This window comes from Grampus griseus (assembly GCF_964374135.1).
Source record: "Grampus griseus genome assembly, chromosome: 14".
NCBI classification, from domain to species: domain Eukaryota; kingdom Metazoa; phylum Chordata; class Mammalia; order Artiodactyla; family Delphinidae; genus Grampus; species Grampus griseus.
The window spans coordinates 74,944,123-74,971,146 of NC_139008.1; the positions used below are offsets into that span (position 1 = coordinate 74,944,123).

The window sequence follows — 27,024 nt, forward strand, 5'->3', positions numbered from 1 at the left end:
AGCGGCCGTGGTAGTTGTCCAGGGCAGAGAGCGTGGCGGCTTGGCCCTGGGCAATGGCCGTGGGGTGGAGGGTTCACGGGTTCCGTGGATGTTTAGGAGATGAACTTGACAACACCCGGTGGTGGATTGGATGTGAGAGCTGAAGGAGAGGGAGGAGGGAGGATGATCCTGGGCTTTTGGTGCGAGCAGTGGGGCCCTCCACCCTGCACCCGCGATAGGGGAGACGGGGGCTAGAGCCAGTTCACGATTAGCAGATGTATTTTGAATGAACTCAAATGGGGTGTAGGCGGCCAGAAACGTCCAGGTTTGGGCCACAGCTGTTGTCTGTCCAGAAGCCTGTGATTGCTGTCGGCAGGTTTGGATTTCTAAGTCCTTGAAAGATGCTGGGAGTTGGCCCTCTCTAAGGGCCCCTTGGTCGACTGGCCATCTGTCCTCTCCATCCAGCAGGCAGGGCCACTGTTCCCAGCCAAGGTAGCAGTGCACTCGGCAGGGGCGGGTGTGGAAAGGTGAGCTGCCCACCCGCCTGGGACACTCCATCTGCTTTTGATCCTTCCCAGCCTTTGAAGTTGCCCCCAGCCCCCACCCTCCAGCTGTCATCTCTTGGGCTCCCCCAGCAGCCCCACGCTCCCCCAGAGCTTCTCCATCCCCGGGGACAGGGGTGGTGACAAGGGTAACAAATGATGGCAAGCCGCTGGCAGCAGCAGGCTGAGGAGAAGGCAGAAGGTAGGGGCTTTCGGATGCCTCTTTCTTCTCGCTCCTCCTAGCCCGGATCTGAAGCAGCAGGGGTATCAGGGTTTTGCAACAGTGCAACACAGGAAAAAAAATTTTTTTGTAAATGAATCCCACGCCTTTGCTTCCTTTCCCTGCCTTCATGAAAGGGAAGCTGAGTCTTTCTCCTCCCCTCAGACTCTGTTAAGACTGTCTGATTTCTCTCTAACTTCCCCTGCAAAGAGAATAAGCTGGTCTCCTATTTCAGATAATTGTAAGGAGGGGAGGAGGGGGAGAAAGCAAAGGACGTCTCCCCCCAAACTGCAAGAGAACTGAACTCTGCCCATCAGACCACAGTCGGAACCAGTGGTTTCCAGATGGTCCTCACGGCACTTCCCAGTGTCGACCTGACATAAAACGAACTGTGTGTTTCAAACTTTTGTCTGTGTGAATGCAAATAATGTCAGTAATTACCCTTTATTGAACACCCGCTCACTCATGCCTTTTCTGACTTAATCTGCAGGATAACCTGCCTGGGAGGGTCCTATTATTTTCTCCATTTTTTTGGATGAGGCTTAGAGAAGTTAAACAACTTGCCCAAAGTCGCAAAGCTCATAAGACACAAAGGTAGGATTTGAACCCATGTAGCAGATGACAGAGCTGGTACTCCCACCAGGTTGCTTAGTGGGTGTTGGAGCTGGATGGATCCTGGGTTCAAGTTCTGACCCAATTTTACTCGCAAGCTGTGGTTAAGAGCACAGACCCTGGAGGCAGACCACCTGGTTGTGAATCCTGGCTCCACCACTAACTAGCAGTTTACTTTCTGAACCTCAGTCTCCTCATCTCTACCCACTTCATAGGATGAAGATGAGCCAATACATGGAAAGAGCTCCTGGCTCCAGAGTAAATGCTCTTGAAGTGTTAGCTATTTTTATTTCTATCATCTGTAAGATGAGCACTATAATTGGGGCCAGGTTAGGACCTTCAGAGCCCTCAAAACACCAAAGAGATCAGCGCCCCCTCCTCTTCTGCCCCAGGTAGTTCAATAATAAAACAGTATGACCCATAAAATAAGAACACAGAATTTGCCCTGTGCTGAAATTTACCAAGCTTTTTATTTATTTATCTATTTATTTTTAGTTGCGTTGGGTCTTCGTTGCTGCGCGCGGGCTCTCTCTAGTTGTGGTGAATGGGCGTCACCCTTCGTTATGGTGTGTGGGCTTCTCATTGTGGTGGCCTCTCTTGTAGAGCACGGGCTCCAGGCGTGCAGACTTCAGTAGTTGCAGCACGCGGGCTCAGTAGTTGTGGCTCGTGGGCTCTAGAGCACAGTCTCAGTAGTTGTGGCTCATGGGCTTAGTTGCTCCGCGGCATGTGGGATCTTCCCATACCAGGGCTCGAACCCGTGTTCCCTGCATTGGCAGGCGGATTCTTAACCACTGCTCCACCAGGAAAGTCCACAAAGCTTTTTTTTTTAGATCCTCAGGCAGAACAGGAAAAGTTCACCAAACAGGAATGATCCACATTTCCTTCATGCCTATGCTTTGCTCAGACCTAAATCTGTGTTTAGTTGGCCTGTTGGGAAATAGAAGTTGATAATTATATCTCCCTGGGTGGTTGAGAGAATTAAAGGAGATAGTGTAGAAGTAATTAGGGAAATTGCCTGGCACGTAATAGGTGCTTGGGAAATGGGAGCTATGGTTAGAATTTTTGGAAGGATTTTTCTCCCTGAGTTGTCTTTAACTATTCATGTTGCTGTACTTCGTTGTTAATGGTTTGCTTCTACAGGATAGCAGTACCCATAAGCTATAGCTGGCAGCAGGAAAAACAATGGTCAGGTTCTTAACTCATGGTCCTGTTTACTGTGTGAGGACTAACTTTTTTTTTTTAATATATTGTATTTATTTTAAGGACTACTTTTTTGGGGTTTGTTTGTTTGTTGCCGCACCGCGCAGCTTGTGGGATCTTAGTTCCCCAACCAGGGATCGAACCTGGGCCCTCAGCAGTGAGAATACGGAGGCCTAACCACTGGACCTCCAGGGAATTCCCAGGACTAACATTTCTATTGTTTTGGCTTTGTTGATATTTATTTATTTGCCTCCAAAGGATGGTGCATTTGAACTGCTCTAGGTATGTTTGAATTTTAGATCTTATGTTACCTAACAAAGACCCTAGTGCATTAAATGTAATTATTGATAAATTTAAGTTTAAATCTATCATTTTTTTCTATTTTTTCCATCTCTTCTTTGTTTCTTTTTCTCTACTTTCTTGCCTTCTTTGGATTCATCAAGTATTTTTATTATTCCATTTTCTTCTCCATTAGCTTGTTGGCATACATTTATTATTTTTATTCTCTAAGCAGTTACCCTAAAGATTATAGACTGCGTCCTTGATAAATCTTAAAAAGTTCACTATAAATTAGTACTGGTAACCACCTCAAGGAAAATGCAATGTCCTTAGAACATGTTAAGTTCATTTAGTCCTCTCCTACTCTTGAATTTACCCTTTTATGTTACTCTCCATCCCTTGCTGAATTTTCATGCTTCCAGAGTATTCTTTTGTAGTGCAAGTCTATTTGCTACAAAGTGGCAAATAATCTTAATTTTAGTTTATTTCATTTTTGTCTTCATTTTTGAAGGATTTTTTTGCTGACATAGGATTCTACCTTGGCAGGTGAAATTACATTGTTTTCTAGTTTCCATCATTTCTGTTGAGAAGTCTTATTAGTCCTTCTTTAAAGATTTGTCTTATTTACCCTCTGGCTGAATATATTAATATATTCTCACATATGTATAGTTTGACTATGATATGCCCAGGAGTATTTTTCTCTGTACTTATCCTGCTTCTGATTCACAGAGCTTCTTGATTCCTTTGACTTGATGTCTTTCATCAGTCTTGGAAGGTTTTCTGTCAGTTTTCATTAAATATTGCTTCTAAGTTGTTCTCTCTCTCCTCTCCTCTGTGGCCCCTATTACATGTATGTTAGACCTTTTCTCCGTGTCCCATGTTTCCTTTATGCTTTTTATAAAACCTGTTTTCCAAACTTCTTTCTGAGATGTGTCTACTGACTTATCTTCAAGTTCATTCTTTTCTTCTGCTATATCCAATCTGTGGTTCAACTGCTCTATTGAGTTCTGAATTTCAGTTATTGTATTTTTCAGGTTTAGAATTTCCATTTGATTTTTCTTAAGGATTCTAGTAGCATTGTCCATTGTAAATCTCTTTTCTTGATCATATTATCAAGGTTGCTGGGAAGTCCGTGTTTAGTTACACTAATATCTGACTCATATATGAATTAGGTTTTTTTGTCTTGGTTTTTGATTGTTTGGCTTTGTCTCCTTGCGTGCCTGGTAATTTTTTATTACATGCTAAACATTGTGTATGAAAAATTGTGGAAACTCTGGAAGATGACATCTTCCCCAGAAGAAAAGTTGCTCTTCTGGCAGGTGGTGATAGTAGAGGCAAATCGCTTTGATCCAATAAGGGATTAAAATGATTCAAGACAGGATCTATTTGGTTGGTCTTTACTCCAAGGGAATGACCTTTCAGGGGTCTCATTAAAAAGCCTGGTGTGTTTACCAAGGATTCTCATCCTTTTTTTTTTAAATAAATTTTTAACATTTCTTTCATTGATTGCTGGGAAAATGTTTCACTTATTTATTTATTTGGTTGTGCCGAATCTTAGTTGCGGCAGGCAACTCCTTAGTTGTGGCTAGCCGGCTCCTTAGTTGTGGCATGCAAACTCTTAGCTGCGGCATGCATGTGGTATCTAGTTCCCTGACCAGGGATCAAACCCGGGCCCCCTGCACTGGGAGCATGGAGCCTTAACCGCTGCACCACCAGGGTCCTCCCGAGGATTCTTATCCTTGATGGGCCATGAACTCCAATTTTGTCTCCCTAGTACTGGGAGATTGCCAAAAGCTCTGCTTCGTCTCTTGCCTTCTTAGCCACCCCTTTCTGCTTGACTTCTTTGACTCTTACCCCACCCAGCTTAGGTTTCAGCAAACGCCTCAAGGGTAATGACTGTCAACAATGTCAGGCTAACTTCCCTGTGGTTCTCATATCTCTAGGATCTTAGCTCCTTGGGTCCTAGCTGCCTTAGTATCCTGAAGTCCAATTTTTGTCTCCCCAACTCAGTGAGACTGGAAAACTCAAAGCTCCTTCTTTTTTCTTCTGTGCTTATAAATCGGCAAATGTCTTGAGGTGAAAAGTAGTAGAGGTCAGACTTAATTCAGTACGTGTCTCACATCTCTCTGGGATCCTGGGCCCTCAAGTCCTACCTTGGTTGCCCTGCAAGGCCTTAAAACAATGTTTTGTAGATTTTATTTTTTATTGTGATAGTGAGATTGAACCAAAAATAGAAACAGTTCCATCATAACTGGGAGGTGAATTCGATTGGAGAGTTTAATACAAATTAGGAAAACTGGCTTATTTTCATTTTCTCCAATATTGGAAGAAAATGCAAATTTAATCCATGTTAAAAGGAAAACTCCAGATTAATTAAAGGTTTAACTATAAAAGGTAAAATTCCAAGTCAATAGTTTTAAACGTAGACAAATTTTAATATCCAGGGATTAGGGAAATCATTTCTACGCCTAGGGAAAACATTCATTATTGGGTAAATATATAAGATTTTGTTGTTGTTGTTCTACAAGACACTATATATTTAAAAAAAACAGACAGGTGAAAGGTTAAGAAAAGAAATTTACAACATCTAAAACCAACAATGGAGAGCAGTTCTCCTGCGTTCCCTTACCCCACTGCTCCCTGACCGGGCGCCCATTTCCAATAAAGTCTTTTGCTTTGTCAGCAAAAAGAAAAAAATAAATAAATAAAACCAACAATGGACTAATACCTAGACTGTACAAGGCAGTCTATAGAGCAAATCAACAAAAAAGGGGGAAAAGAAAAGGCAGTAGAAAAATGGGCAAGGATAAAAGATATGAATAGACAGTTCCTAGAAACTCTTGTGGCCCACAATTATGTGAATATATGCTCAAACTCTCTAGTAATCATAGAAAGGAAAATTAAAACAACTATGAGATAATTGCTTTCCATCCAACAGTTTGGCAAAAATTAGAAGGCTGGACAATGCCAAGTGTTAGCACGAATTTATGAAATTAGAACGCTTATGCACTTCTGGTGGGAATCTGGGTTAGCACAGGAATTGTAAAGAACAGTCTGCTAGTACTTGGTCGAGTTCAGTTCACATATACCCAATGACACAGAAATCCTCCTCAAATATTTATACGTTTTAAGAATGTGTATGTGTGTGTGTAGGCACACACATATAGGTACACATTACATATATATGTGTATTTTTTTAATGAAAATATTCATTGCAGCATTGTTTATGGTAGCTGAGAGATGAAGGCATCCTAGATGTTCATCACCAGGGCAATGCATAAACACAACAGAGTGGGTATGCAGTATGGAATTCTAGCTACAAGCTGAACAACCATCCGGCAGTCTATACACATTATAAAATCACGGTGCAGACTGGGGAAAAAATCCCCATGAACAGAATGAGGTCTCATGCATAACACTATTCATGTAAACTAAAACACATGTCACAGGACTTCCCTGGCTGTCCAGTGGTTAAGACTCTGCACTTCCAATACAGGGGGCACAGGTTCGATCCCTGGTCAGGGAACTAAGATCCCACATGCCTCACGGCACTGCCAAACACACAGACACACACACACACAGACACACATGTCACATAAACAGTATAGCATCATTTACAAGGGGACATATTTACATATTTAATACATTAGAGGCATTGTGTAGGGCGGGGTGTAAAATTAAAATAAATAGGAATTCAAAAAAAAATTTTAAAGAAGCTAATTGCTCAGTTATAGATTTCGTCTCTCCCTGTCTCCTTCCAAGTTCCTGTCTTCCTCCATCCCTTCCTTCCTGTCATCCTCCGACGGATGTTAATCGGATGACAGAATGAACAAGATTCTGTATCAGGTGTCGTGAGGGAAATAAGGATGATTTCCACGTTGGCCTGGCCCTCAAGGACCTTAGGCAAGGTCAGGACACCAAAGCTTTAATAGCAATACTCAGTCCTAGAGTTAAAACTCACAGACACCTTCTTGTTCTGCTATAACATCAACACATGCTATTTCGATGTGCTAATTGCTCTTGAGGATGACAACAGTACTCAGTAAAATCATAAGCTATGTGACTAAGGCCAGAAGTGTCACATTGCTGTTTATTTCCTCATCAGGCTTGTCTGATGACACATAATCCATGGGGCTCAAATGCAAAGGCCTGTAGAGACCAGGAGGAAATACAAGGAAATGGAAAAAGAGGGTCAAATGTAAGACACTAGGGAGTGGTGGGGACTGTGGTGAACTGGAGCTCATATGCCTTGACCAGATTGGGCAGCCAGCTGAGAGTTGCCATGCAGGAACCTGTCAATATGCTTCCATTCTTCAAGAGAAGCTGGAACTCTAGATTTTTATGTGAAATCACCTTGTTTTTAAATATTGGCAAATACTTCAAATATTTTTAAACCCTGAGGAGGAGGAAAAACAATTCATTTTATTTTTAACCGGATTTGGTCATTTAGCTAACAATTTGCTGCCTTTAATACCCGTACTCATAGTGTCTGGATGTTTAGAGACCAATGTAATCTTTTACAACGTTGTTTATTTTTGAACCTTCAGTTATTTGCATATACCCAAAAGGATGAAGGGAGTGAGTTTGGATAAAATGCAAATTTCTGGCAGCTACAGTCAGAGAATAGGTTCAACGTCTGCTGTTTGCCAAACTCCATACAATATGTTTTGACATATTAAAGTAAAGAGATACCAAGGCCTCTTTCTGGAATGCCTTGTGGCATTTGGGGAAAGAGAAAACCCATGTATACATGGGAACACTTAGGACCCAAATGTTCATCAGCTAACATAAAGACTTCAACACTGGAAGCTGATTTGTGTGGAATTTTCTCATCTGATTAAAAACTATATATAAAGTGCTTCCTATATGCAAGTCCTGAGATAAGTGATTTCTTTCTTTGTTAAAAATTAAGTGTTTCAGACACACAGAGATGAAGAGTAACCCTCTGACCGCAGTACGCCCACCACCTTGCTTATAGACTAAAAAACGGGGTAGCAAACTTTTTCTGCCAGATATGAAATATTTTCAGCTTTGCAGGTCTCCATGGCAATTACTTTACTCAGAAGTTGCAGCGTGAAAGTAGCCACGAATGATACAGTAAACCACCAAGCAGGGCTGTGTTCTGAGAAAACTTTACTAATGGACACTGAAATTTGAATTCCACATAATTTTCGCAGGCCGTGAAATGTTATCCTTCTTAGGATTTTGTTCAACCATTTAAAAATGTGAAAGCCGTTCTTGGTTCATGGGTCACACAAAAACAGATGCTAAGCTGGATTTAGATGGGCCAGAGTTTGTGTCAACCTCTGAATGACATTGTTGCACAGCTGAAGCCCCAGCGTACCTCTCCCCATATTGCATCCCCCAGTGATCCCTAGCTAACCATTCTCTTGAAATGGGTGTCTATCATTCTTATACATACTGTTATCTTTTTATTGCTTATGTCTGTATCCCTAAAGAGTGTATAATATTGATTTGTATATTTTGAATTTCACAGAAATGGTATCATACCTTGGGTACCCTTCTGTCTCATTGCCTGGTACTTTGTTTGGCAGTCTGTCCATGGTGCTGAGTGGAGCTCCAGAGCAGTCTTTTTCACTGTTGTGTTGTATTCCACTGTGTGACCATTCTGCCTGTATTCTTCATTCCTATGGTAGTGAGTGGACATTTAGGTTGCTGCCTGCTAAGTCCTTTCCTTACAGATCTCATCTCTTGTCATCTTCACCATGACCTTGTTAGGGAGATACTGATAATCCCCACCATCCGAATGAGAAAACTTTTGACTTAGAGCAGTTTGGTAACTTGGTCAAGGTACTGAGTACTGAAATGGAATTTGAATCCACAACCGTTTTACAGTGGAATCTGAGTTTATAACCATGTCACCATCAATCGGTACACTGTGTTCTGTTAGCCTGGTGATAAACATATCCTACCAAGGGTGACTTAGATACTGATTTGCAGTGATTAGACTTAACCTTTTGCTGAGGACAACTTGAATCAGTGGCACATGTTATTGGTTGTAGTTTAGTCCTTTGAAAATCACCATGTCCGATGTTGTGCGTGTTAACCAGAAACCTCACTCCCTATGTGTGACATATGATATTTGTCTTTCTCTTTCTGACTTACTTCACTTAGAATGATAATCTCTAGGTCCATCCATGTTGCTGCAAATGGTGCTATTTCATTCTTTTTTTATGGCCGAGTAGTATTCCATTGTATATAGGTACCACATCTTCTTTACCCATTCGTCTGTTGATGAACATTTAGGTTGTTTCTATGTCTTGGCTATTGTAAACAGTGCTGCAGTAAATGTTGGGGTGCATGTATCTTTTAGAAACAGACTCACAGACATAGAAAACAGACTTGTGGTTGCCATGGGGGAGGGAGGGATTGGGAGTTTGGGATTCGCAGATGCAAAGTACTGTACATAGAATGGATAAACAACAAGGTTCTATTGTATAGCACAGTCTATTAAATATTAAATTATATTAATATTAAAGTATATTTAGTATCCTGTGATAAACCATAATGGAAAAGAATATGAAAAAGAATGTGTGTGTGTGTGTGTGTGTATATATATATATATATATATGTATAACTGAATCACTTTGCTGTGCAGCAGAAATTGACACAACATTGTAAATCAACTATATTTCAATAATATAAATTTTTTTAAAAAAGAAACCTCATTCCCTGACCACAGTGGGTAGGAATTTAGGAGGAATAAGTACTGACATAGCACAAGAGTTGGAAGAGTTTTCAATGAAAAAAGAGAATGACCCAGGAGATTTGTCCCTCTTCTTTCCTGCTCCTGCCCACAATAGCATTTATCAAGGTCATGGGTACTTCAGGAGCTAGTGTGTTCTTTCTTGGTAGGGACCGCAGTGCTGGGCTGTGGGACTCTGCTGCCTAGAGGGACTTTTTAAGTATCGATGACACCTTTTGAACCCTTGTCCATCTGTACAAGTGACACCGTGTAACACCATGTCCATTCTCTCTTAATTACAGTCAACTCCACCTTCTCTTCATGCCTCTGGCTTCTAGGAACCCAATCCTCTCCCTCTCTACCTGTTTCTCCCTTCCTCTACTAGAAAGTCTCCCTGGCTCGCTCCAGCTCGTTCAGATGACATTTAAAAGAGACCCAAATAAAATTTTTCTAATGACAAAATACAATGGGAAGGAGGGGAAAGTTTTAATCAAGTGGGTGTATTCTCCAGAGGGGAGCAAGCACTTCATTTCAATTCCTCATTTCCCTTTGATGGAAAGTTTAGTGAATTTTTATGATGTGGAATTTATAAGATGGCTGGGTTTAGGTAATCAGCTTTAATATTTATACTCCTAGGGAAAGCAATAGGAATCATTAGTAAGCATGCATAATTAATGAATAAATTATATTTCCCTTTGTTTTCTTTCAGGTACAAGGAAATGCTAGAACTAGTGATCTCTCCCAGCCTTACTGTAAACAGCGATCGTCCGGGTAAACTGAAGGTTAACTGTGCCGACGCTGATGTCTGGACTCTGAGTGACATAGAAGGTAGGCCTCCTGCTGTGCGTTTTGGTGGGCCCTGTGGTGATCCCCGCTCGCCCCACGGAATATGGTAAGGGACGGATAGCCTTTGGCACACATCCTCTCACAAGTACTGTCGTTATGACAATTTCTCCTCCCACCCAATTAGATTGTTGACTCTGGGCCAAAACTTTCGCGTGCGTTGCTAACAATTTTGTCATTAGAGGTAAAAGTGTGCTCGTTCCTGTTCTGAACGTCCCGTCTCGGTCTCCAGTTCCAAGAAATGCTGACACCTCCATAGACGCTAGTCAGTTTTGGGTGGATTCCAGGCCCAGGCCCCAGGCATGCCCTGCAGGCTCTGGGGCTGGACCTCTGAGTTCTCTCCTGCCATCGCCACATACAAGCAGGCGTCTTGTTTATGGGGGTTTGACGTTGGGACAAGAACTCATCTGCCTTTTGCTTTCAGGTTGGGTTGCAGTCAAGGAAGCAGAGGAGAGTTAAGCTGTTTAAAAAACTATTGGCAAATGATGCAGTCAGACTAGTTTTCACTAGACAATTCCAGCTATTGTTTGCACTGTTTGTGATCTGTCAGCCTTCCTGGTAGAGCGCAGAGTTACTTAGCAAAAGGCATTAAGCTATTATGTTTAACCATTGGGCTTAACCCTTTGTTTGAGCAGCTTTGGGATTTGCTGTTGGTGTTCCGAAACTCCCAGCTGTCTCTCCTTCACTGTCTGTGTTTGATGCGAGCTTATGGGGGCACAGTGCTATGTAATTGTCATGGAAAACCAAAGAGACGTGAGTCTAGTTGAATATAACATCAGAAGGAGTTTGCTTTTAAGCAACTCCAGGCTCTTGGGAATAATTACTGCCGTCACCAAGATAGCAGTAATACTGTCTTGTGTGCTGGTCATGAAGCTGGAACAGCCCTGCTAAAAATACCATCAAGAGGGTCTGGGCTCCCGTGACCAGAACACCCTCGTTCCTACTGGTCCTTTGGAGCGTCTGTGTAAGCCACCCTGGGTTCTTTGAGAGTTTGAGATAATTTATTGAGCCCTATTCAAAGACAGTCATCCTTTTCCTTCTGAGCGAAGGCACGAGTCAACTACAGACTCTTCATTTCAGAGCCAGTAGAGACAGGAAAAGGCACAGACTGCCGAGGGAGGAAGATCCCAGGCTGACTCCCAGCCCCACTGCTTCCCAGCCAAATGATCTTGGGCAGATTGTTTAACCTTCCTGAGCCTCAACTTTCTCACCTGCCAAATGGGGGCAGAATCATGACACTTCATAGGATGCTTACTGCAAGGATCAAATGGGGTGATGTTATGTAAAGCGCCTGGCACACCTTGGGGGCATTGTAAATAAACGTATTATCCCATTGAATCAGATAGCCACAGGGAACTCAAAACCATGATTGCAAACTGGCTGCCATGCCTGGCCCTCAGGTATGTCTTTGTTTGGTTTATACTGTGCTTTAAATAAAAGTGAACTTGTGAAAATTGGGAGAGCTCACATAAATATCTGGATTTCTAGTTTCTCTTGAGATGCCAAATTCTTTAGAAGTGCTGGCTTCCACTAGTAGGAGCTGAGGGGCAGCTGTCAAGAAGATGAGTGTCTGTCACTTCCTCTTGTCGTTCGTTTTTTGTGAGCAACTACTTTGTCCCAGGCACTATTCAGAGCAATAGAAATTGAAATTAATTCTCCTCCTCCTCCATCACTATCAAAGCGAACTCTCGGCACCTGCTATGTGTCAGGCATTAAAATGTATTAACTCTTTAGTGTCTGCAACTCTAAGAAGTGGACACTCGTTTTACAGATGAGGAAACTGAGGCACAGAGAGGCTAAGTAACTTGTCTGAGGTGACAGTTAAGCGACAGCCAGAATTTGAACCTAAGTAGTCTGACTCCAGAGTCTGTTTTCCTAATCAGTACACTGTACTGTTTCTCATGTAATTATTACACCCCTATTAGGCTACGAGCCCATTTCACGGATGTGGAAGTTGAGGCTTGGGGAGTTGAGTAACCAGCTTAAAGTCATACAACTTGTGGCAGGGCCAGGAATCAGACCCAGGCACTCTGGCTCCAGAGTCCTCACGTCTAAAGTCAATAATCACTTTCTGCAAAGATCTTAGTTTGCAGACCCCAGATGTCCATCCCGCACAGTGGTGGCACCCACAAACACATTGTCTGTCTCCTTTTTGTGACTTGGAGCTGTCTGTACCCTTTACTGCCCTGGGGCAATCTGAGGCCAAGGCTAAGCCTTTGGGGGTGAGCAATGGGGCAGAAAGAGGTTGCTTCCAAATTCAGAGCAGGCAGGGGGCTGGCAGGGTCAGGTCTCCCTCTCTCTCTCTCTCTCTCTCTCTCTCTCTCTCTCTCTCTCCCCCCCTCCCTCCCTCCCTCCCTCCCTCCCCCTCCCCCCCCCTCTCTCACACACACACACACACACACACACACACACACACACACACACGTTTCTTTCTCTTTATTGTTGACATGGGCGGTGAGCTCCAGGACTCTGCAGGAGACATTCCACCCTAGTTGTGGCCTCGAGTGCCAGACTCAGCTGCCCTTCCTGCCTGGCCTCTGGTCTCCCTCCTCCTGGGCCCTTACTTCTGTTACAGAGTGAATGTTACTGAGTGACTACAAGGGTCCAGGTCCAAGGAGAACCCCAGTAGCCATGAGCCATGAGGCCTACACTCTGGGGGGTTCTGGGGTGGGGGGATCGTGGACCCCAAAAGCCCCCCGGTGGCTCCCATTGCATTTCTGGCTCTGCCTCCTACCAGTTGTAAGTCTCTGGTTTAGGGACCTAACCTCTTGGGGGCTCATTTGCCTCTTCTGTTAAATGGAATAATTATGCCACCAACCTCATAGAGTTGATGGGAGGATAAAATGAATTAAAATATGGAGAGGACTTGGTGTTTTAAAAAAGTATAGAGTAAGATCTAAATTCCTTCCCTTTGGCCGAGTAGCCTCTACTTTTTTTTTTTTTAATTTATTTTTGGCTGCACTGGGTCTTCGTTGCTGCACGCGGGCTTTCTCTAGTTGTGGTGAGCAGGGGCTACGCTTCATGGCGGTGCACGGGCTTCTCATTGCAGTGACTTCTCTTGTTGCAGAGCACGGGCTCTAGGCGCACGGGTTTCAGTAATTGTGGCATGTGGGCTCAGTAGAGCACAGGCTCAGTAGTTGCGGCGCACGGGCTTAGTTGCTCTGCAGCATGTGGGATCTTCCTGGACCAGGGCTCGAACCCATGTCCCCTGCATTGGCAGGCGGATTCTTAACCACTGCACCACCAGGGAAGTCCCCAAGTGGGCTCTACTTGCCTGTCCCCGCCAGCCTCTCAGACTCATCTCTACCCCATCACCTCTGCTCACTGGACCCAGCCCCTGGCCTTATTTCTTTTGCTCTAACTCATAAGCGTGATTCTGCCATCAGGGCCTTTGCACTTGCTGTTCCTCTGCCTGGACCAGGCTTCCCCCCATCTCTGCAGGACCATCCCCTCATCCTTCAGTTCTCATCAGAGAGGTCTTTCCTATCAAAAGTAATCATTTTTTCATTCATTCATTCAACAAATGTTCACTCAAACACGTGCCCGTCATTGTTTTAAGTACTAGGAAGACAACACAAAACCCCTGCCTCTTGGAGCCCTGCCTAGGGTGCTGGCAGGGCAAGAGTCTGATGACAACAATAGATATATAGCATGTTTTATACACACACACACACACACATACACACACATAAAATATATATATATCAAAATATATAGCATGCTGGATGGTGATATGTACTAAGGGGGGAAAGCAGGGTGGGATGCGAAATGCAGTGATATGGGGTTGCAGTCTTTGTTAGGGTGGCTAGAAATGATGTCACTGGGAAGGTAACACTTGAATAAAGACCTGAAGGAGGTGTGGGCGGGCACTTCTTGGTCACAGGGAAGACGTGCCTTAGGAGCAGAGAAGATAGCAAATGCAAAGGTCCTGAGGCAGCAGCTGTTCCAGAGCACTGAGAAGCAATAGGAAGGCTGGTGTGGCTGGAGCCCAGTGAGCAAGGGGCCAGTGTCGGGGAGCTGAGGTCAGAGAGATAGCCAGGGTCAGACCATGCTGGACTTTGTGAGCCATTGGAGGGACCTGGCTTCTGCCCTGAGTGAGGTGGGAGCCGTGGCGGAGGGTGTGGTTGGGGCCGGATGAGGGACAATCTGGTCTACAGACTGACAGGCTCCCTCAGGCTGCACGTGAGAACGGACTGCGGGTGGGGGCAGAATGGGAGCCCGGGTAGCAACGAAGGCGCTACAATAACCCAAGTGAGAGGCCAAGGTGCCCTAGATGGGGTGGTAGTGATGGAGTGGTGAGAACAGGCCAGATTCTGGATCAGGTTTGAGGGGAGAGCCAACAGAACATTCAGCCACAGTATTTGGTTTGTTTAATATTTTCTTCATATTCCCACTCTCTGCCGGAAGTTATGTGTTTATTCACTTGCTGTTTGTCTGCCTCCCCACCAGAATGTAAGTTCTCTGAAGGCAGATCTTGCCCACTTTATGCCTACGTATCTTGACCACTGAGAACAAGGCAAGTAGGTACTTAAGAAATAGTTGTCGATAGAAAACAAAATTATGGTTACCAAAGGGGGAGGGGGTGGGGATAAATTAGGAGCTTGGCATTAACTGATACACACTACTGTATATAAAATACATAAATAACAAGGACCTACTGTATAGCACAGAGAACTATACTCAATATCTTATAACAATCTATAATGGAAAAGAGTCTGAGAAAGAATATATATATATGAATCACTTTGCTGTACACCTGAAACATTGTAAATCAACTATACTTCAATTTTTAAAAATGATACTTGCCATATTAAAAAAAAAAGAAATACTTGTGGAAGGAATGAAGACAGAAGACAGAGCACTCTGCAGGACTATAGGACAGGGTGATGGAATGAGTGCTACCCGCTGTGAGCCCCCTGTGGTATGACATCTCACAGCCTTAATACATGCTGTGTCCCCTGCCTGCAGCACCCTCCCTTTCCTCTTTTTTTTTTTTTTTTTTTAAAACAATCCAATTTCTGGTCACCAGGTAATACATAAATACACGATCCTTATAAAAACTTGAACATTAGGCCAAATCCCCCTTTGCCACATCCACCCAATCTTAGTCATCACCTCCCCTCCCCAGCAGTAACCACTGTTTTGTGTTCCTGTTATGGAAGACTTTCTCTATGCATTACATATGTGTAAACGTATATTTCTATAATTTAAGTATGTATATTTATGTCTCAAATTCTCTTGTGCATCAAAACCACCTTGGAAGTTCTTTTGGCACACCGCTTGCAGGGCCCCATCCCCAGCATTTCTGATTCTGTAATGGTCTGTGGTGGGGCCCAAGAATTTGCATTTCTAACAATTCCCAGACAGCGCTGATGTTGCCAGTCCAGGGACCAAACTTTGAGAACCAGCCTCCAGGGCTGGTTTTAAACCTGTCTGCACATTGGACTCTCCTGGGAAGTTTTTTAAAAAATTCAATGCTCATGTCCAGATCTTACCCCCAAAGAGTCTGATTTAATTGGTCCAAAGTGTGACCCAGGCAATGAAATTTTTTTAAAGCTCTCCAAAGGCACCCAGTACTGCGCACCCAAGGTTGAGAACCATTGCTCTAGGTGGTGAATTCCTCCAGGACAAAGACAATTTTTTATTCCTACATATGTATTTAAATTTCTGTTCTTAATTAGCAGACAGCTCAGTGTCTGGCTCATGGTAGGTCCTTAAAAATTATTTATGGGTGGGTAAGTGGGTGAGTGGGTGGGTGGGTGAGAGGGTGGGTGGGTGAGTGGATGGACGTGGGGTGGATGGTTGGGTAGGTAGGTGGATGGGTGATGGGTGGGTGGTGGATGAATAGAGTAACCTTTAGGAACCACAGGCAACTGCAGATTGATACTGCCTTTGAATCCTTAGTAAAGGTTCTTTAACTCCCCCTTGCCTCATTTTCCATATCTATAAAGTAGAGAGAACAACTTCCTCATTGAGTTGTTATGGGGAATAGAAGAGCTAAGGCCCAAGTAGTCCTTAGCAGAGTGCCTGGCTTGTAGGAACCACTTGAGAAATATAAGCTATCATTCATTACTATTTAAGGGAAATTTGGATTTGAATTGTATCCCATCTTCTGGAAGGAGGAGGGAAAAAGTTATGGAACTAAGAAAGCACAGCTGAATAGAGAAAAAATTATTTTCGTTTGAAATGCAGACATATTTTGCAAAAGCTGAGGCTGTAATCTCATTAAGTGTTTCCTCGGAGAGGTGAAATCACCTCCCGGCAGAACAAGCTGGGCTGTCGTCCTCACTCAGACTGCCTGCCCCTCCTCTGCCCTGGGCATGATATGGTGTAATTTCCAGTTTCAGTCTCACCGGTTCTAGCCAGGGGCTGGCAGATTTTCTTTCATTTCACCCAAGCCAGGTTGAACTGCCCAGAGCTTTGCCCAGGTCTGGCCTGGGGAGCCACAGATCAGTTTCACCTTTCCCACTTTTAAGCCTTTCTCAGCCTGCTTCCTGGGGGCCTTAGCGCCCAGAACGACCTCTACCTGTGGGGCGCACATGCTGAACTAATACAGTGCTCCCTCCTGCTGTCGCTGACGCTGGTTTGAGTGCTGTTTAAAGCACCCACACTAAGGAGATGAGCTGATGAAATTTACAGACATGCGGCTTTTGTAGCCAAGACCTTCCTCAAGACATCTTGCATTAGAAATTGTCTCATCTCATGGGGGATCAGTTAGAAGTGGCCCCTGGGATCCAATTAGGCAATATAATAGTGGTTGCTGCTTTTAGAATCATTAGCTTCTTAATCCTCCCAGTGAGAGGTTAAAAAAAAAAAAAGTGTGAGCATTCAAATTGGGCTCACAATTGAAGTGGCTGAAACAAGGGCCCCAGGAGAATAGAAGACTAATAATAGCTCCTGTGTGTTGAGCGTTACCATTTGGCAGGTACCTGCCTCCTGTGATCGTTGCGACAGCCCTGCAGGGATGAGATAGTACCCCATTTTGTGGATGTGGAAACTGAGGTTTAGAGAAAGGAAGTGATGGGCTCAGAGCCACACAGTTATAGTGCAGCAGAGTCAGGATCTGAATTTGGGTCTGACCCCTTCAGCCCACGTGCTTTTCTTTTTGGAAGCAACATTAAGATAACAAATTATGAGATTTGGATTGTAGATCTGGTCCACAGTAGGTGCATGGTGAGCATTTGTTGAATGCATGAATGAATGAACCAGCTGTGTGTGTCTTTGGGTAAGTCACATCGCACAGTCACGCACACACACAATCACACAATACGCGTGCGCTCACACACACAGACCTCAGCTCCGGTTTCCTCATATTACAGCAGATCATTTCTATTCCCTTCTTGGCCCCAGTAGGCGTTTGAGTTTGTGACTTCTGGAATGGAGATTTATTTTTATGAACCCAGAATTGGGACTTTTTCGTAATTTGCAGTTCTTCATTAGCCTGTGGTCTAAACCCTCACTACTCAAATTCTGGTTTCCGGGCCTGCCATGTCAGCATCACCTGGGAGCTTCCTTGACCTAAAGACTGGAGTCTGCATTTTCATAAGATCCCCAGGCGAATCCTGTGCATATGAATGTTCCAGGTGCTCCGCTCTGTATCATCCACTTCCTTCCTCTGCACCCTGTTATCATTGTAATTAAGTACTTGCCTTATCTAGTTAAGTATTTGTTTACCACCTGTCTCCCCCACAAAACTGGAGGGTCCATGAGGGCAGGAACTCTGACTGCTTTTGCTGGCACATGGTAGGCGGTGAATGAATGAATGAATGAACGAATGAACGAGCGCATCCTGAGGCTCTGGCCATCTGTTTAGCTAATCCTTCTCCCTTCGCCCATTGGAACCTGGGCAGGAGGAGGGGCTTAGAGTTTTAAATTCACGAGCAAATGGAGGAGGCTCTCTGCCCCTCCTGGCTGCCCCATTTTATGTGCTAGCCACATCCCTCAGAGACACATGGTAAAGCTTGAAATAAATAGATTTGACTACATTGAGTCAGGTCACCAGGACTGCTTTCACCACTGGCAACATGGATACAAGTTGCCATCAGTGATTCCGCCACTGACCCCAATCTTGTTGATCAAGGAAGTTCAATGGCACTGCCAAGTTTGAGAACAGGAGCCTGTGGTCAGTGGGAAGGGCATCTCCATCTACCAGGCACCAGATCTTACCAGTATCAAAGGGCTGCTGCTTCTACTGCATATGGTGTCTTCACCACCCCGAATATGCTTGGGGCTCACTTGAGGACTGAAGTCAAAGCGTCATCTGCCCTTATGCTGAGGGTTCCATGTTTGTGATGGAGTGACCAGGAGGAGTATGACCACTCCCCCTAGATTGCCAGCATGCCCTCTGGGTCTGTGACACTGGCATCATGGAGGGACTCTTGACCACAGTCCACGCCCTCTCTGCCCCTCTGGCAAGCTGAGGTACTATGACTGTGCTGCTGTCCAGAGCATCGTGCCCGCATCCAATGGCATTGCCGTGTCTATGAACCAGATCATTCCTGAGCTGCATGGGACGCTCTGTGGCATGGCCTCCCATGTCTCCACTTCAGTGTGTCTGTCTGGCTCTGACTTACCATTTGGAGGAAGCTGTCAAACACAACAGCATCCAGAAAGTGGTGATGAGGGCATCTAGGGGATCACCGAAAGACGTCCTGGGCTACGTTGAGGGCGAGGTTGTTCCTGCGACTTAAACAATGATGCCCACTCCTCCACCTTTCACGCTGGAGCGTGCGTTGCCCACACAATCACTGTCAGGCCCATTGCCTAGTACGCAGATGACGGATGGCTCCAGCTGCATCTGGGCCTCCTGGTCCACAGGACCTCTGCGGACTAACAGCCCTGAAGCACAGCAAGAGCTTCAGAGGAAGAGAGAGGCTCTCTGCTCTTGGGGGGTCCCTGCTCCACCTTTGCACGCAAAGCACTGAGCATGGTTGTCCTTTACACAGTCCCACCCCAGGTCCCTGAGGAAGGGAAGGAGCTTGGGGGCCCTACATTGGCACGGACCGTCAGGAGTCTCCATGAGGTCTGTGCCATCCTTGCCAGCGAAAAAAGGAAGAAGAAAGGGAGGGAACGAAAGGGAAGGAGATTATTCTATATATAATGCATTCATTTTCCAGGTTCTCAATTCTCCCAAGTGTCCCAGGATAAAAAAGTTAAATGTGATACCAGTTAAAAAAAAGAAAAAAAAAGAGCCTGTGCTTTTCAAAAATCACACGGTCTGCAGAAGGAAAATCTCTCAGCACTGACTCAATGCCTGTTTCTTCCTTGCACAGTCTTCCTGGGGGTTGCTGGGGTGGAAGAGGACCATAGGTTTGCACAGCAGGAGAGGGAGAACTGCCCTGGTAGGGAAGGCTGATTGCATAACAGTTCAGAGGAACAGAGGAGGGGGAGCGAGGTGAACATGCAAATCAGGGTGCAGAGGTTGGGGGCTCGGGGAGGTGCTTGCTTCAGATTACTAGAACGCCGAGTTAATCTAAGCCCCTAGGACTGTTTCCATAGATTTCGATTTTTATGAATATTTACATATTTATTAAAGAAAACATATTCAAAATGTTTAATTCAGTAACTTATATATTACTAAACATAACTCAAATCATGGGCTTTTACCAGTAATGAGACTGGGGCTCTTTCAGAATGAGACCATCCTGTGGGAGGAGGAGGAAGGGGATGTGGGAGGCTCTGCCTGGGGCAGGAAACCCGGAGCAGGGAAATGAGCAGCGAGTGAGCACCTACTGTGCACCAGCACCTTTCCTTGGAGTTAGATCCCTGCTGTCCCGACTTCTTAAAAATGTGACACATAGTAAGAAACGTATTTTTACACAGGCATTCAGCACACACACAACACATTCTCACGTCTACAACTGGAACAAAAGTATCCTACAACTCCTCCTTACTATGAGCAATATACACTAATGCTGTCCAGCCTTTTTTTCAAAGATTTATATATTATTTATCTTTGTATTTTATTTATGTTTGTGTCGGGTCTTAGTTGCGGTACGCAGGATCTTTTGTTGCAGCATGCGGGATCTTTCGTTGCAGCACGTGGGATCTTTCGTTGCAGCACGCGGGATCTTTCGTTGAAGCGCGCGGGCTCTTCATTGCAGCACGCGGGCTTCTCTCTGATTGTGGCCTGCAGGTTTTCTCTTCTCTAGTTGTGGCGCGCAGGCTCCAGGGCACATGGGCTCTATAGTTTGCGACACGCAGGCTCCCTAGTTGCGGCACACGAGCTCAGTAGTTGTGGCGCGGGATTAGCTGCCCCGTGGCATGTGAGGTCTTAGTTCCCTGACCAGGGATTGAACCCACGTCCCCTGCATTGTAAGGCAGATTCTTTTCCACTGGACCAGCTGGACTTCAGGACTCGCCCTCTCACCCCAGTGGCTTGGGACTCGAACAGAATGTGACTCTGCCAGGGAGGTGATTAAGGAGATGGACTTGGGACTCAGACAGCCCTTGGGTTCAAGTCCCAGTTCCTATGTCCACAGGCTGTGTGGCTTGAGCAAGGCACTTAGCCATTGGGCCCTCAGCTTCCTCGTCAGTGCAATGGGGATAATGACACTGTCGGCCTTGTAGCATTGCCACGAGGATTAAATGAGTTCACGCATGTAGGCAGTTAACACGGGCCTGGCACGTGGTGAACATCTAAGAGGGTGCTGGTTGCTGTTATGATGGTGATTGTCATTGCGGGCTGCTGTGTCCTGGTTGGGAAGCCAGAGTCGGGAGCCAGCACCTGAGTTCAGATCACAGCTCCACCCTTTAGGACCTGTGTGGCCTTGAGTGAGTTATGTAAACTCTGCACCTGCTGCTCTTCATCTGTAACATGGGGACGTGAAGAGAACCCTCCTCAAGGGGTGGTTATGAGGATTAGAATAATCCAGGTAATGGATTTAGAAGGCGGCTTGGCATGTAACAAGCACTGGGTAAATGATGGATACAGTCATCATCATCATCATCATCTCATTTAATCCTCACGCATCCTTGTGAGATAAATGTTTTTTCCCCATTTCGCAGGAGGGTACCCTGAGGCCCCTGCCCGAAGTCTCATTACTTACTGAGCGCTAGAGTTGGAATTGCAGGTTGGTTTACAGAGAGGCTCAGAGCTCTGGAGGGCTTGGGGCCTTTCTCAGGAGGCACAGGGACACCTCAGCCACTGCGCTACAAACCAGAGAGTGTGAGTCGGCAGATGGGTGCCGTCAGTAGACACATCATCTAGAACCTGCAGGGCTCCACCCTGAGGGCGCTGCACTGCATTATTTAAAATGACACAGCACAGAATCCTCCCCAGTGAACTGTTCGTTGGTAAAATTATCCTCTTGGAAATGTCTCTCCCAGCCAAATTCTATCACGTTTTCATCATCTCCTGATTATTGCTTCCCAACCATGGTTGGAGGCTGAGTGCCCAGAGATACAGTGTAGAGCACTTGTATCAGGACCTCAGGCCCCTTCCATCTCCCTGCCCCACACTCTAGCTGGAGCCTGGGAGATAATCCAAGGTGGCTGGGGCCAGCCCCACCTGAACCCAATGAACTGAAACTGGGGAAGGAGAGGAGGAATATCAAGGTGACAGAAGAAGAAGAAGGAAAATAGGTGTTGGATAATCAGAGCCAACCAGTGTGGGCCTTTCTAGGTTTCTGGGGTTGCCTTTAAGGCAAGGAAGGCAGTGGGTCTTCATCCAGGAGTAGAAATGGCGCCAGCTGACAACTGGTCGTGTTACCTGGCTCCAGCACGTTCTTTCTGTCTCTTTGCCCTCCTTTCTCCATCTGTACAATGGGTGGGGGGATGGATTCTACTCTGATGTTTCAAGATGCTCCAGGTTCTTTATACGTAGTCCTTCAGTTAGTATCTGGAGACAAAGCACACCCAGAAAAGGTTTTCAAGAAGGAGAGTGCTACAATGGTGTGCCTCAGATAAGCTTGTGTGGTTGAGAAAGTCCCTGGCAGCAACTCTCTGAGTTTCTTCCCCCCTCAACCTGGCGTCTGAAGTCATAGCTTCTGGGGAACATCGCTCTGACAGCTCAAGCCTCTCAAATGTTTTTCTTTTTCCCCTCCAGGCATCACTACATCGGCTCTGAGTGTGTCCCAGCTCTTTGCAAGGTGAGTACCCTTGCTTTATCTCCCTCTCACGCTCTCTCCTCTCTCTTTCTTGGAGGGCAGAGGCTCTGGAAGCAGACTCCCTAGAAAAGAATCCCAGCACTACTCTTACTGGCTGAGTGACCTTGAGCAAACGACCCCACCTCCCCAGGCCTCAGTCTCGCCATCTGGAAAAGGGGGGCAATCATGATGCCTGCCCCACGTAAAGGGCGCTTAAAACGGGGTCTGGAACAGACTTTTCTGAGAGTGTTGGCTGTTGTTTTCTTCTTTCTTCTTTTTTTCAGTCTTTTCCTCCTTTCCTTCCTGTCCTTTCCTATCACAGACTTTCTCAATTCCTCTCTCCCTTCCTGCTTCTCTGTCTCTCCCTCTCTTGTCTTTTCTCCCTCCTTCCCTCTCTCCTTTTCTGTCTCCCTCCCTCTCTCTTTGCCCTCTCTCTCTCTCGTGCTCTCCCTCCTCTTCCTTCCTCCTGCCCCATCTTTCTCTCCCTGCCCCTCTCTATCCTTCTTCCCCCCTCCTCCCCCCTCCTTCCTCCCTCTTCCTGCTCCAACATTCACCCAACACTCCTCGGTACCAAATCTCATAGGAGCACTGGAGACTCGCGAGATCAGTGAGACACAGTCCCTACCCTCGGAGAGCTTCCAGTCTAGTGGGGACAGAGACCAGTAGATCAGAGATCTCAATAGAGCGGACGGTACAAACGCTCCACCAGAGCCGTGCGCAGGGGTTAGTGGGAGCCCAGTGATGGACAGGGCTTACCCAGGGTCCTCAGGGGCTGCCCATCCGCACCCCCTAGTGTGAGAAGCCCCGGGTTTGGCAGGACGGTCAGCATGGCCCTCAGTCTGGATACTCAGCTCCTCCATAGCTGGACATGCTCCTCCCTGGATGAGACCGTAGAAGCTGTTTATAAGGAACACACTTTCTCAGGCTTCCTTTCCCTCCAGAAGATGTTTTGGGGGTTGTCGGTAGCAACTGAGGTCTGTTAAATCTACCTAACTTGTTTTATGGCCTTGGGGTTAGAGAGCTCCACTGTCCTCTCTCTGGCTTTTCACTTGAGCCCCAGTTTAATCCAAGAATTTCACATTGGTTTTGATGGGAAGCAGGAGCTGATCATCTCCGATTTCCACCTTCTACTTGCAAAGACAGGTATAAGTTGGGAACATTTTCAAATAAGGTTCTCTGCTCAGCACTAAGTCCCAATGCTCCAGATGCGTTTCCAAGCACCTCACAGGGTAAGAATCTTGACTGCTGAAACGCCTTCCAGTACTGATTCTGGCGTCTCCAGCTCAAACAAGTTTCTTATGCATCTTGGAACAAGTTCCCCAACGCTTCGGCACAGTGGTTGTCAAAAAGAAAGAGGGCTTGAGAACATCTTCTTATAATTCCGCAAACTTTTGCATCTGTCTCACGCCTGCCATCAGGCTTCGTATGTAGGAGGAGCTCTGGAAACCAACAGGTTTTTACTAAGGTGATGTAATCAAAATGGAATCAGATATAGGTTTGGGAATCTCGTTACCATCTACTGATAAACTCGTGGCCAGGATAGTTAGCTACAGTTTGTCAAGTTGCACAGAGGTGGAGTGGTTAAGGGCGTGGCCTCTGGAGCCAGGGTTCAAATTGTGTATCAGCTGTGTGCTTTTGGTTCCTTCATCTCTCTCTGCCTCAGTTTTCTTATCTGTAAAATGGTGATGGGAGCAGTAACTGCCTCCAAGAGCTGTCACAGTTGCTATCAGGTTTAAATGAGCCAGTCTACATGCAATAATTGGGACAGGGCCTGGCGTATCGTAGGCCCAAGAATTGATGGCAGCACACAGAGCAGACCCAGGCTTTCCAAAGCATCTGTGTTTTGCAAGAGAAGGGGGAAATAAGGGGAGAGAGAGAGAGAGAGAGAGACAGAGTGTGTGTGTGTGTGTGTGTGTGTGTGTGAATCTTCTGGTTTTAAAATATTGGCAACTTCAAATTAAGAAAAAATTGCACTGGCCAAAGAAATTATATCCGTAGATTCACCATCTTGTCCCCTTCCTGTTATAACAACCTACCTTGACTTTATTTATTGCTCCCTACAGGAGCAATAAGTACAGGGCTGGGTCAAGCCCAGGCCCGTCACTGAGAAGCAGCAAAGCTTCGTGATTACAAGTGTGGGCTCTGGAGTCAGACTTACGAGTTTAAGTTCCAGATTTCCCACTTTCTAGCTGTGACTTGCGGTTTCTGAACTTCAGTTTTCTCTTCTCTAAAATGGGAGTTAGAAGAGCCTCCACCCCAGAGAGTTGGTATCAGTATCCGATGCGATTCAGTGCACGTATTAGGCCCATGTGACACAGTTCGTAGCCCGTGGTCAGAGCGCAGTGATCACTAGCAGTCATTATATTCCAGATGTCTTAGGTCAGTGGCCCGTTAAATCCTAGCCCTTCATGGAACCCATTATTCATCTTGGAGTAAGGAATCCATTTTTTTTCTTTGGTTGCAAGTAACAGAAATAGACCCCAGCTGATGTAAACACAAAAGGACTTTTTTGGGAAGATCTGGAGTAGCTCACAATGGAAGCAAAAGTGGAATAATCAGGCCTTGAGAAAGACCAAGAGTAGGACAGCTTCTAGGATCCAGGCAATGGGAAGGAACTAAAAATCAGTCTCTTCAGAATGTGGTTGTTGGAATGAATTATTCAGCCCAAGATTTAAATTCCCAGAACAGAGTCTGATTGGATGATCTTGCACCATGTGCCCACCCCATGGCCAAGAGCAGGGCATCTTGAATGACAATGCTATCAAAGCTACAGTCAATTGGGAAGGTGTCTAAATTAGGGTAGATAGTCTACCCTATCTACCCTATCATAGGTAGTGGAGTAGGCTGCACTGCAGTAATCGATAAACCTTGGCCTCAGTGGCTTAGCACAACAAGGTTTGTTTCTTATATAAAGTCCACTGTGAATCCCATGAAACTCTCCGGCACACCTCTCCTCCACAAGCTGACTCAGGGATCCAGGATGTAACTGTGTTGGCTCCGCTCTCTCAACGGGTACCCTCCACAGTTGCTGCCGAAAGAGGAGAGGGGATGGTGTTATTGGCCAGACCTATGAGTGGTTTATGCATTCTGTCAGGCAGAACCCAGTCATGTGGTTGAATCTGACTGCAAGGGAGACAGGAAATGTAATCTTCCTCGTGCCCAGGAAAGGAAAATGAAATAGGATTTGATGAACATGTAAGCTGTCTCTCCCCTGGAAAGAGTGAATACCCAGGGAATTCCCTGGCGGTCCAGTGATTAGGACTCGGTGCTTTCACTGCTGGGGACCGGGTTCAATCCCTGGTCAGGGAACTAAGATCTTGCAAGCCAAGTGGCCAAAAAAAAAAAAGAAGAAGAAGCAGAAAAGAAAAGAATAAATACCCCCAAAGGAAAATAGTGGTGGTGGTGATACCAGAATAAGGGGGGAGGGATGCTGGGTTGGGCTTGGGCTTGGAGATTTCATCTTCTCTCCTTCCATGCAGACCTTGCCCACGTGTCCTGCACAGCCAGCATCCCACTGCCATGGCAGCCTACGGCCAGACTCAGTACAGTGCGGGGATCCAGCAGGCCACCCCCTACACAGCTTACCCACCTCCAGCACAAGCCTATGGAATCCCTTCTTACAGTGAGTACCTGACCAAGCTCTTGCTTTCCCCCTGGGATCCCCACCATCATGGTCTTTATTTTGCCCTGTTGCTTCAGTGAAATGCAGAATGATAAATGCAGCCAGCCTAATTTTGGATTGGAGATAGAGGGGAAGGACAGACACTTTAAATATGGTTCAAGATCTAGGGCTTCCCTGGTGGCGCACTGGTTGAGAGTCCACCTGCCGATGCAGAGGACACAGGTTCTGCCCCGGTCCGGGAGGATCCCACATGCCACGGAGCGGCTGGACCCATGAGCCATGGCCGCTGAGCCTGCGCGTCCAGAGCCTGTGCTACGCAACGGGAGAGGCCACAACAGTGAGAGGCCCACATACCGCAAAAATAAATAAATAAATAAATAAATAAATACGGTTCAAGATCTAGAGACTATATCAAGACCTCTTTTGACTGCAAGAGTAAGACACAACCCAAGCTGGCTTAGGGAAAATGGAAATTTAATGATTTACATACTGGTAAATTTGGGGATACGACTGATAGCAGGTATGGCTGGATCCAGGTGCTTGAATGATATCACGAGGAAGATGTCTCACTCCATCTTCAGATGTTTTCCTCTGAGTTGTCTTTACCTCCACATGGGCTCTTCCCATGTGACAGCAGAGATTGTACCTGTCAGCTCCAGGTTTACATGCTTTCAGCTCAGCACTCTCAGCAGAAGGACATCTCATCTTTCCCAGTAGTTCCACCAGAATCCAATGTTGACCCTTAGCACAAGCAAGGAGGTAGAGGTGAGGGAGGTAATCGGAGGGTGAAGCATATGGATTGTATGTGAGGAAGGGATGGTTCTCTTAAAGGAAAACCCAGTGGTGGTGTCAGAAGAAGGAAAAATGGATGCTGGGAAGGCAAAAACAAGAGACATGCAACCTTGACAGTCAGAACGCTATTGCCAAGAACTGGA

The 27,024-nt window shown here is 45.7% G+C and overlaps 1 protein-coding gene across 1 annotated transcript in view; it reads left to right on the plus strand.

The window, feature by feature from the left end:
* Positions 1–27,024, plus strand: part of EYA2 (EYA transcriptional coactivator and phosphatase 2) — a 254,983-nt gene that overhangs the window by 69,858 nt on the left and 158,101 nt on the right. Inside the window, exons 2-4 of the mRNA XM_082671667.1 lie at positions 10,248–10,366; positions 22,428–22,470; positions 25,947–26,089. Of these exons, the coding sequence (XP_082527793.1) occupies positions 10,258–10,366; positions 22,428–22,470; positions 25,947–26,089 (295 nt within the window). The 5' untranslated portion in view covers positions 10,248–10,257. The remainder of the gene's footprint in view (positions 1–10,247; positions 10,367–22,427; positions 22,471–25,946; positions 26,090–27,024) is intronic.